Here is a 12,517-nt window from a genome sequence, read left to right on the forward strand (position 1 = left end):
GATCCCAAGTGGATTTGGCCATTTATCAGAACTGACTTACCACTGTCTCCATGTAGGCTAACATTCTGCTAGAATTCTCCCAAGCGACTTTGCCCACTGATGGGGAAAAGGGGGTTTGTCATTTTAACGTGGAACACATATTTTCATCACATAATCATTTTGCTAGTAGAAATAAATGGAGAGTTATCCAGCTGGACATGCTACTTACAAGAACATTACTGACTAACAAAAGATTTATTCAAATATTTAATTGGAAGGAACTACATCTGGAATAAGTTTTATTGGAATTCATATAAAAAGAAAAGCAAATCCATTAGAAATTGATATAAACAGTTGATTTTGTCTGGAACCAAGAATGTGAATTAATTGGAACCTAGATGTCCTAACCTGTTTCTTTGCATAAAAGCCAATCAAATTTTTAGGTAGAGCTTTGTTTTCAGCGAGTATTTTAAAGACAGATTACCCAGAATTACCTGATTTGGTTCCCACTTCACTCCTCCTCAAAAACCAAACATAAAGCAGAAGGGGGCTGGGTGTGGTGACTCATGCCCGTAATCCCAGCACTTTGGGAGGCCGGCGGGGGGGATCACTAGGTCAGGAGTTTGAGATCAGCCTGACCAACATGGTGAAACCCCATCTCTATTAGAAACACAAAAAGTAGCCGGGCATGGTGGCACATGTCTGTAATCCCAGCTACTTAGGAGGCTGAGGCAGGAGAATCGCTTGAACCCAGGAGATGGAGGCTGCAGTGAGCCGAGATTGTGCCATTGCACTCCAGCCTGGGCAACAGAGCAAGACTCCATCTCAGATAAAAAACAAAAACAAAAACAAAAAAACAAAAAAGGAAAGCAGAAGGGGGCATTTTCCTGTCTTCAAAATACAACCTCCTGCTAAGACCAGCAAGTCAGCAGAAACTCACTGCGTTTGGGCTTCTGGTTACTAAATGAATTAAGAGACACTGAGTTCCATCCTTAGATGTCCACATAGATCCCATTGATCAAATAATCCAGCCTTGAGTAACGTTTCCTGCGGAGTGATTCCGAGAGGATTCTGCCCAAGAGGACGAGGCCTATCACCAGGAACAGGACACCAAAGAGCAGGGATCCGATAAGAAGCCACTTTTCAAATGGAGGGCCATACTGATTTTCTGGAACATTGCCCTGGGAGGAACGACCTGGACTGGCCTCCCTACCTTCCCAGGAAGCAGTTTTATTCGCAGCGGAAGACTCCACATTTGACATAGAAAGTGCAGTAGGGTTATACACATTCCCTGTGTTCAAAGTTAGGTTGGAGATTTCTGTAAATGGTATCGTTTCTAGGCTGCCTTTCAAGTCCGTAGGTGCCTGAAAGGTGGTAGTCAGAACTGCTGTTGTAGCCATTGCTTGGAGTGTAGCCACAGCCCGTGTAAAAACTGTAGAAATGAGGGTTGTGGGAGGCTGAGAAGTGACAGTGATTACAGGTGGAGATGTGGTGGCCAGCTGTGGCTGGGAAGTCCCAGAAGGTGTCACTGAAGCATTGGTGGGTAGACGGATGGCGGGCTTTGGAGTAGACGAGGTGGTATGTGGAGAGGCAACTGCCACTGTAGCTGGGAACACACTCACATTTTCAGGCAGCAGATGAGCTATTTCTTGATCAGAGGAAATCTGTGAACTCTGAGAATGGCCTTTTTCATTATAAACAAGGAGCTGGGCACTTGCTTTGTCCATGTTAAATAGTTTCTCCAAGTCATCTGAGGATCCAAACTTCTGAGAAAGTGTCTCTCTCCATGAGATATCGGTGGGCTTTGAATAACCTGTGTGATGACGGGTTAGAGGAGTGACTGCTTGTAAAAACTGGCCAGGTAAGAGAGAGTCTTCCTGGGGTAACTCTTGACTTGGCAAATTTCTGGTCAAAGATGGAAAATCTGAAAATATATGGAAAATAAGAGGAGTGCTTATATAACTCCATGCTAAGGTAGGTTAAAAAATATAAACATATCAGCTTGTTCAAAAGATCCCCAAACCGGTTGGGCATGGTGGTTCACACCTATAATCCCAGCACTTTGGGAGGCTAAGGCAGGGGGACGGATTGAGGCCAGGAGTTCAAGACCGGCCTGGACAACATAGGGAGATCCTGTCTCTTAAACAAATCTCCAAACTGTTGATACTTGACATTTCATCAAAATGTGTGCAAAATGGAAAAACACAAATTGCTAAATGAGAATCTGATAACGCCGCCTCTCTACCAGATGCTGTGGTTTATTTCTAGCATGATAGGACAGAAGATAAGAGAAATGTGTGGAGGAGGACCAGGCAAATTAAGGAAAAGGTGGGAGTTGCACGGCAGAGAAGCCGGAGGGGCTCAGCAGGGCAGCAAGAGGCTTAGGAAGATGGAGAGGGTTCTTCATCTTCCTAAGGGGCCAAGGCCAGGGAAAAAAGTGGGCTGGAGGGTGACCTGAGCAGGAAAGGTTAGCAGGGAGAATGCGGGGGAAGGTGTGGACTTCTGCAGGACATACCAACTAAGACTGAGATGACAATTGGGAAGCAAGTAATCATCAGGAGAGATTTCAGTGGGGGCATGGGGCGGGCAAGAAAGGTATGTGGAAGCCGTGGGAAACGAGGCGATAGAGCAGGAGAGAGGGAGCAGAATCCCTGTTATGTGTCTCTGACAGGCAGGAGGAGGAGGGGCCAGGCAGGGTCTGGTCACCCCTCTGAGCACCGAGGCCACAGCAGCAGCAGAACAATGACAACAAAAACCAGAGACGTGTCGTTCCAGCACTGTGCTCCGAGGACCGAGGCTATCTGGGAGATTTCACTCGGACTCTCAAAGATTGGAATTTTGGAGCCCATGTCGTAGGTCATGAGGACGATGGGACCAATATTTGAAATCATGATGACCACATTGTAGACACAGAGAGCAGAAATCCATACAGTCCCGATGCCTGCTGGGGAGAGATCAGCCCCAGATCCTGCTCCTGCTCCAGGAAGCTCAGAATTGTGTCCCTGATCACACACCCCACTGATCACAGCTCAAAGTGGAAAGGGCTGTTCAAGCAATCCAGTGCAGGGAATGGCCAGGTGAACTGCTGTGTGTCACTGCCGCTAGGCTAACCATCTCACGTAGATCAGAACTGCAGAAAACACAAGGAAAGAAGCAGAGGAATGCCCTGGCATCTCTCAGTCCACTCACTCCTGCTCTCTTTTCCTTTTCCTTCCTCAACTCACCTCCATGCCAGCTTCCAAACTGGTCCTCAGTCTCCTCTTCCCTACAAACGGATCCAGAGGCAGCTTCGGATTCATGCTGTCTTGTGACTACTCTCTAAGCCTTACCCCTCCGAGAGGTTCTTTGCACTGTCACTTATTCATCCATCTAGAACAGGGCTCAGCAAACTATAGCCTGATGGACAAATCTGGCCTGCCATCTGTCACTGTATGACTTGCAAGCTAAGAATGGTTTTCACATTTTTTAAAAATTTTTATTTGTTTTGAGACAGAGTCTCACTCTGTCACCCAGGCTGGAGTGCAGTGGTATGATCTCGACTCACTGCAACCTCTGCCTCACAGATTCAAGCGATCTCCTGCCTCAGCCTCCTGAGTAGCTGGGATTACAGGCGCATGCCACCACACCTGGGTTGTATTTTTAGTAGCCATGGGGTTTCACCATGTTGGCCAGGCTGGTCTCGAACTCCTGACCTCAGGTGATCCATTTGCTTCAGTCTCCCAAAGTGCTGGGATTACAGGGGTGAGCCACCATGCCTGGCCAGTTTATACATTTCTTTTAATGGCTGAAAAGTAATCAAAAGAATATTGTGTGACACAGGAAAAGTATACAAAATTCAAATTTCTGTATTTCAAAACCTAAAGTACTGGTGTGAAAAGTCTAAAATACTATTTGGTCCTTGGCAGAAAAAGTTGGTGGACATCTGTTCTAGGATATAGTATTCTACTCTAAAATAGAATTTGGGTCAAATGAAGTATATTTGAAAATATATACATATATATTTGAGACAGGGTCTCGCTCTGTCACCCAGACTGGAGTGCAGTAGCACAAACACAGCTCACTGCGGCCAACCTCCTGAGTTCAAGTGATCCTCCCACCTCAGCCTCTTGAGCAGCTGGGACCACAGTGCCATGCCACCATGCCCAGCTAATTTTTGTATTTTTTGTAGAGACAGAGTTTTGCTACATTGCCCCTAGGCTGGTCTTGAACTCCTGGAATCAAGCAATCCACCCACCTCGGCCTCCCAAAGTCCTGGAATTACAGGTGTGAGCCATCATGCTTGGCCTATAATTCATTTTAAAGTTAAAAAAGAAAAAGACTGTTTAAGTAAACACTCTGTGATGTGTGTGAAATCAGAACTTAAATATGGCCATTGACAAGAATGGCCAAAACAGCTGTTTTCTTTCTCAAGCATGCAAGCTCATAAATAAAGCAAAGCTAGGGCCAGTCCCACTTCTTGATAAGATTCCTCCGTTGGCAGAGGTCCTAGAACCACACAGGGATCCTCCACACCTGCTCCATTTGCCCCACCCACTCATGTTTGCCACTGGGGCATGGCGCTTCCTCTCAGTCACACAGAGATGAGCCACAAAGGGAGCTGCAAAGCAGCTCTGCACCCTTAACGCCTCTTTGGAGTTTTATTTTCAAACAACTTCACTGAGTTGAAAAATGAGAGACTGACTATTACTTGGACCCCAGCTGAGCAAACACACTCCCAACTTATTCTATGTCTGAATTATCCTATTCTTTCAGTCCTTGGCAAAAATGACATGCCATGAAGCTGCCAACAACAACAATAAACGATTAAATATCAAACTGCAATGGCTTTAGAGAATGAACAGAATCCACTGTCATCTTTCAAACTCTTGGTCTGTAAATATTAGTCAATGGATATAGGAAATAGAGGCTGGGCACGGTGGCTCATGCCTGTAATCCCAGCACTTTGAGAGGCTGAGGCGGGATGATTGCTTGAGGCCAGGAGTTTGAGACCAGCCTGGGCAACATACCGAGACCCCCATTGCTACAAAAATTTTTAAAAAATTAGCCTGGCATGGTGGTGCATTATCTGTAGTCCCAACTACTCGGGAGGCTGAATGGAGAGGACTGCTTGAGCTCAGGAGGTGGAGGCTGCAGTGAGCCATGATCACGCCACTGCACTGCAGCCTGGGCAACAGAATGAGACACTGCTTCAAAAAAAAAAAAAAAAAGAGAGAAAAGAAAAGAAAAAGAAATAGAGTTCTTCGGAAACAAACCACCAAACAGATAATCTGTATTTAATTTCACTCCAGGCAGGAGGCAGATAATTCATTTTTAATGGGGTAATATGAATTCATCAACATGGACAGATTCATAAACAGAATTACAAACACAACTTGCACACATCCTGAAGATATAAACAGTCCTTTGAATACTATGTCCGGGGTTGGTGCCACGTTGCCCCTAGGTGTCCATCAACCTGCTCAGGGGCTGGCAACGCCCCCTGGTGGCCACCACAAGAACCGTTTAATTCTAATTTCACTTCATTACCTTCACATTCGCCCTAAGAAGATTTATGCACATGCCAAGTTCCCTTTTTTTCCATTTCCATTGGCAAGGATCTTCATCCCATACATGCTCTTTTACATGTGCATTACAAAAGCAGCAACACTCCAGAAGTATTAGAAAACAAATTCAGCTGTAATTTCTATCATCATATCCTAACAACAATTTATTTACACAATACTCTGCTTCGTGCTCCTGCTTGAGAGGATGTTTGACACATGAGGTTTCCCTGGCACATGAACAAAACTCAGACACAGCCTCAGCTAGGGGGCAAAGCAGCGTCAACACGCACGCACCTCATACTTAATGCAGTCAAGAGAGAACCCTAGATTCCACTCCACCTAGATTCCATCACTCTAAAACTACTCAAGTTTCCCCCAGTGCAGCAAATGGGGTCACCATTCATCTGGATGCTCAAGGCAAAAACTAGGACTTGGCCTTGACGGTTCTTTGGTTCTGGCCCCCCAGACCCATACCACCAGCAGGTCCTGTTAGCTCTACTTTGGGACAGCCCATATGTCCATCTCTCCGTCTCGCCCTCCACTCCCTGTTTCTTCACCCCGATCTCACCTGCGCCTCCTAACCAGTCTTTCCATTTCCACTTCGCTGCTGTGTCACTGTCCATTCCCAAGAGGGCATCTATGGTGAGCTTTCAGAAATCACCTTTTTTTTTTTTCTTTTTTCCCTGAGACGGAGTCTTGCTCTGTCGCCCAGGCTGGAGTGCAGTGGCGCCGTCTCAGCTCACTGCAACCTCTGCCCCCTGGGTTCAAGCAATTCTCCTGCCTCAGCCTCCTGAGTAGCTGGGATTACAGGCACATGCCAGCATATCCGGCTAATTTTTGTATTTTTATTAGAGATGGGGTTTCACCATGTTGGCCAGGCTGATCTCAAACTCCTGACCTCGTAATCCGCCCGCCTCAGCCTCTCAAAGTGCCGGGATTACAGATGTGAGTCAGGAGGTCAGGAGTTCAAGACCAACCTGGCCAACACGGTGAGACCATCTCTACTAAAAATACAAAACAAAGTCAGGCGTGGTGATGCTTGCCTGTAATCCCAGCTACTTGGGAGGCTGAGGCAGGAGAATCACTTGAACCTGGGAGGCAGAGGTGATATTGAACCGACATTGTACCACTGAACTCCGGCCTGGGCGAAAGAGTGAGACTCCATCTCAAAAAAATAAAAATTAAACTCCCAACAGTTTCCCACCACACACCTAAAAACTCCCGGCCAGGCACGGAAGCTCATGCCTATAATCCCAGCACTTTGAGAGGCCGAGGTGGGGGGATTACCTGATGTCAGGAGTACGAGACCAGCCTGGCCAATGTGGTGATACCCTGTCTCTACTAAAAATACAAAAATTAGCCGGGAGTGGTGGCATACATCCCTCCTAAGGTGGAGGTTGCAGTGAGCTGAGATCGCACCACTGCCCTCCACCCTGGGCAACAGAATGAGACTCTGTCTCAAAAACAACAACAAACAAAAAACCTCCCTCCTATGACTTACAAGATGTTATGTGATCTGGCCCTCCCTGCCGTTTTGCATATCACTCTCTACATATTTCACAATGAGTCAACCAGCTGGGATTGGAGTGTTGGTTTTTCAAACACTCCAAACCATTCTGCCTGAGGACCTTGGACCTGGAAGGTCTTCCCCTGATCTCCTCACATCTGGCTCTTCGCTGTTCAGATCTCAGTTTAGGGGTTACATCTTTACTTACTGATTGACTATTCTACCGTCCTGTCTCAATTCTCTGCATAGCACTTGTGACTATATTTTTCTTGATTATTTATTTATTTATTTATTTATTTATTTATTTATTATTTTGAGGCGGAGTCTCGCTCTGTCACCCAGGCTGGAGTGCAGTGGCCGGATCTCAGCTCACTGCAAGCGCCCCCTCCCGGGTTCATGCCATTCTCCTGCCTCGGCCTCCTGAGTAGCTGGGACTACAGGCGCCCGCCACCAAGCTGGGCTATTTTTTGAATTTTTAGTAGAGACGGGGTTTCACCATGTTAGTCAGGACGGTCTCGATCTCCTGACCTCGTGATCTGCCTGCCTCGGCCTCCCAAAGTGCTGGGATTACAGGCATGAGCCACCGTGCCCAGCCGATTATTTATTTATTATGGTTATTGTCTCTCTCCCCTAAAACATAAGTTCCAGAAGGGAGAACCTTATTTTCCTATTTTTTTTTTTAGAGACAGAGTCTCACTCTGTCACCCAGGCTAGACTGTAGTGGCACGAACACGGCTCACTGCAGCTTTGACCTCCTGGGCTCAAGGAATTCTCCTACCTTGGCCTCCTAAGTAGCTGGGACTATAAGATCACAGCACCATGCCTGGGTAATTTTTTAAATTTTTTGTGGGGATGAGGGCTCACCATGTTGCCCAGGCTGGTCTCGAACTCCTGGGCTTAAGTGATCCTCCCACTTTCCAGAGTGCTGGAATTACAGGCATGAGCTAACACACTTGGCCAGAACCTTGTTTTTCATGTTAAGTGTTGTTTCCTTAGGGCATAGAAAGTACTTGGCACATAGAAGATGCTAAATAATATTTGTTATTTGTTGAATAAATGAACAAGCAGAATGTTAAAAATCAAGAGTATGATGATAACTTTCTAAAACTTAAATAAAAGAAAAATGGAGGCCGGGTGCAGTGACTCATGCCTTTAATTCCACCACTTTGGGAGGCAAAGGAGGGTGGATCACCTGAGGTCAGGAGTTGAGACCAGCCTGGCCAACATGGTGAAACCCCGTCTCCACTAAAAATACAAAAAAAATAGCTGGGCATGATAGTGGGTGTCTGTAACCCCAGCTACTTGGGAGGCTGAGGCATGAGAATTGCTTGAACATGGGAGGAGGTGGTTGCAGTGAGCTGAGATAGCGCCACTGCACTCCAGCCTGGGCGACAGAGTGAGACTCTGTTTCAAAAAACAACAATAACGCTCACGCCTGTAATCCCAGCACTTTGGGAGGCCGAGGCGGGTGGACCACAAGATCAGGAGATCGAGACCATCCTGGCTAACACGGTGAAACCCCATCTCTACTAAAAATACAAAAACAAAATTAGCCGGGTGTGGTGGTGGGTGCCTGTAGTCCCAGTTACTTGAGAGACTGAGGCAGGAGAATGGTGTGAACCCGGGAGGCAGAGCTTGCGGTGAGCCGAGATGGCGCCACTGCACTCCAGCCTGGGCGACAGAGCGAGACTTTGTCTCGGAAAAAAAAACAAAACAAACAACAAAAAACCCCACTAAATTCTGTAATTCTGATTTTACGCAAATACTGTCTATGAAGGGTCCACAGAATTACCTAAGCAACATTATATTTGTTTTTACCTTTTTTATATGGATAATCTCAAAAAAAAGAAAAATTGATATTGAAACTATTTCAACTTGAAAAATTAACAAGCCAAAGTCTCAGCAAAACATATCCCAGTAATTATTATTTTTTTTTTTTGCTATTCATTTTCCATTCTGAATTAATATGTAAGTTCCATGAACATGGAGACTGTACTTCTAGTGCTTTGCAGAGAATCTGGCACATGGTAAATGTTTAATAAATATTTCTTGAATGAATTTCCTTTCAGGTCTAAACAATAAAATCCAGTGAGTTTGATTTCAGATGAGATTGGGTGCCTTCAGGGTGATATGGCCATAAACAAGTTTGATTTCAGATAATGTGATTATAATGGGAACTTAATAACAAATATACTAGAACTTTCTATATTAACACGAGTCTTCACCCTTTCAAAACAGTCACCCTGGAGTCCTGTATACTTATTCCAGTGTTGCAGACCTTGTTCTAAAGACGTGCTTCAGAAATGTTTCATAAAAGGTTTGTATGCCTTTTATCTCATAAAGGTAAAAACAGAAACAAACCAGAACAAACACTACCACGCCTTTCATCGGAAATCAAAGTTTGGTTTGATAAATTGAATTTCCAATCATGAGATTTTCTGCTATGTCTCAGTATTTGTGACCCTTTCTGGTAGTTTTATTTAGACTCTTGTAGAAAATCTTTCCCACAAACCACAGTCTTAAGTTATTCCAATCACAAAAGAAAAAGTATACTGCTTTTATTACCTCTAATTATCCTGTAACTCCTAAGTCCTTTTGCTGGTTTCAGTGGACAGGCTTCCTCATTGGGACAGAAAAATAGGTAGCAGTTCGGTTGTCTGGCTATTTTTCGAGTGTCGAAGATCATCAAGTTACATGCTTTGTCCCCTGCAATGAAAGGTTTCATAAGCATGATTTTGAAATGAGATTTTCTAAAGAGTAGGGCAAGCAGGAAAAACTTCACTTATCATGGAGTCCAACACAAACACCTTTGTTCATTTTGTTCACTTGTTTGCTGACCGCTGAATCATTTCCTTTTCCTTAGTTTAGTCGCTTAAGGCAATTTTAAAAGACATTGGGTTTAGTTTTTTCTAAGATGGCACCGAAGGCAAAGAAGGAAGCTCCTGTCCCTGCTAAAGTCCAAGTCAAAGCAAAGTCTTTAAAGGCCAAGAAGGCAAGGTTGAAAGGTGTCCACAACCACACACACACACACACACACACACACACCCCTGCATGTCACTTACCTCCAGCAGCCCAAGACACTGTGGCTCCAGAGGTAGCCCAAATATCCTGGGAAGAGTGCTCCCACAAGCTTGACCACTCTGCCATCGTCAAGCCCTGACTACTGATGTGTTAAGAAGATAGAAGACAACCACACACTGGTGTTCACTGTGGATGCCAGGGCCAGCAATCTAGCACCAAACATCTGACACTCATGTGGCCAAGGTCACACCCTGAGCAGGCCTGATGGAGAGAAGGAGGCATGTGCTCCACTGGCCCCTGCCCACAATGCTTTACATGTTGCTTACAAAACTGGGATTTATTTTTATTTGTATTTTTATTTTGAGATAACATCTTGCTCTGTCACTCAGGCTGAAGTGCAAGTGCAGTGGCACGATCTCAGCTCACTGCAACCTCCACCTCCCAGGTTCAAGAGATCCTCCCACCTCAGCCTCCTGAGTAACTGGGACCACAGATGCAAGCCACTACACCCGGATTTTTTTTGTATTTTTTGTAGAGATAGAGTCTCTATATTACGCAGGCTAGTCTTCAACTCCTGGGCTCAAGCTGTTTGCCCTTGTTGGCCTCCCAAAGTGCTGGGATTACAGGTGTAAGCCACTGCACCTGGCCATCTCTTGGATTCTGAAAGCATCTCAGATGTCTAATAAAGCCATGAATGGAATCAGTAAATTATTATAGCTATCATGGCTCCTTCCACACAGGATCCAAGTAGTATATGGAATACAATCTATCCTTTAATTTTTATCTGTACCATTCTTTGTGTTTTTCTTCCAATTTCCCCTCTCTCCTTGTCATGTTTGCTTTTCTATGCTCCTTTCTTCCTCACTTTTCACTCTTAACTATAATTTCTGGTTTCGTTTCTTTTCTCCCTTTCCCCTTTCCTCTTTCCCCTTTTTCCTTTCCTTTCCTTTCTTTTCTTTTCCTTTCGAGTCAGGGTCTTGCTCTGTCATCCAAGCTGCAGTGCAGTGGAACAATCACGGAACACTTCAGCCTTGACCTCCTGGGCTCAAACAATCCTCCCACCTCAGCCTCCCCAGTAGCTGGGACTACAAGCGTGCACCACCATGCCTGGCTAATTTTTTGTTTTTTTGTAGAGGCGGGGTCTCACTACATTGCCTAGGCTGATCCTGAACTCCTGGGTTCAAGCAGTCCATCCCCCTCAACCTCCCAAAGTACTGGGATTACAGGCATGAGCTACTGCACCTAGCCGCTCGCTTCTTTTTCTGTTCCTCTTGTGTCAACAGAAATCAAACTCTCGATTTATCATGGCCTAGATTTGATTTTGTCTTCCATTTGGTACAGTCTCACACCTTTGGGAGGTCAGCATATCCCTAGTTAGGTTAAAGATTAAGAGGCACATAGGCTAACTGTTAAAAACACACGCTCTGTCGACCATCACCACCACTGGTGCTAGTCATGTAATGGTGAGAGATCGACTCCAACTCCCCAGATGGGAAAGAAGATTTAGTTAGCCTCTGCCGGAGTTTTATCATGTCATATCCCCATTACTCAGAAAATAACAGGAGTACTCCTGCCGTTTCTTTCTCAACAATGTGATACCAGAAATATCTTTCTTTTTAGCACTTAGGTAAAGGGGAGGGTCCATAAGCCTCAAAATTGTATGCAAGATACTGAGCCCATCGTGTTATGTGTATTTTTCTAGAGTATCATCAAGTTATCATAGTGACTTTTGAACCCTCAGTGGTTAAACCATTCCTCAATAAGTGAGGAAAATGTTTGAGATCCATTAACTGAGGTCCCAAGTACTTCTGCTTGTAGCAAAGCAGTAATAGGACTTCGGCTTATAGAATAAAACAGCAAACCCTCATTTCTTAGAACTGAGAAGAAATGCAGGGCTTTGCTGATGCCTGTAAATACCCACACTTACAGTATTCAGTCCTGCTTGCAGGTGATCTTTCTATTTCACACACATGTTGATGTCAACTTTTAAAGAAAAACTCGAAATTTAAATTAAACCTCTGTCATTTCCATAAATTACTTGCATAAAGTGTTCCAAAACACACTGCTCAATGAGACCATCGAAGGAATTTTTCCTCCTGACACCAAGTATACGGTGTCTTCTCCACACCATTTTGCAGCAATAACCACATATCCTACTATTCAGTTCAGTTCTGACACCAACTATCCAGAGTTGGCATCAGACTCCATGGATTATGGGCTCAGTATCACAAGACCACCCTCACTTCAGAAGCCAGTAGAAAGTATCAGGTCTCTAGGTCAACCACACTTCTGTCTGACTTGGCTACTACTAATTCAGGGATTTCCTGATCCTACCCCTCAGATTTGGTAATTTGTAAGAACAACTATTAGAACTAAGGAAAATGGGGCCGGGTGCAGTGGCTCATGGCTGTAATCCCAGCACTTTGGGATTCTGAGGTGGGTGGATCACAAGGTCAGGAGATCGAGA

General features: G+C 45.0%; 1 protein-coding gene across 2 annotated transcripts in view; it reads right to left on the minus strand.

Moving 5' to 3' along the window:
• Positions 1-218: 218 nt before the first annotated feature.
• Positions 219-12,517, minus strand: part of MANSC1 (MANSC domain containing 1) — a 21,868-nt gene continuing 9,569 nt past the window's right edge. For both annotated transcript variants that reach the window (XM_011953809.1, XM_011953803.1), the window contains 2 exons: positions 9,595-9,735; positions 219-1,903 (listed from right to left, as the gene is read on the minus strand). In XM_011953809.1, coding sequence (XP_011809199.1) covers positions 972-1,903; positions 9,595-9,735 — 1,073 coding nt within the window. In that variant the 3' untranslated portion in view covers positions 219-971. The remainder of the gene's footprint in view (positions 1,904-9,594; positions 9,736-12,517) is intronic.

Source organism: Colobus angolensis, unplaced genomic scaffold, assembly GCF_000951035.1.
Source record: "Colobus angolensis palliatus isolate OR3802 unplaced genomic scaffold, Cang.pa_1.0 Scaffold11, whole genome shotgun sequence".
NCBI lineage: Eukaryota > Metazoa > Chordata > Mammalia > Primates > Cercopithecidae > Colobus > Colobus angolensis.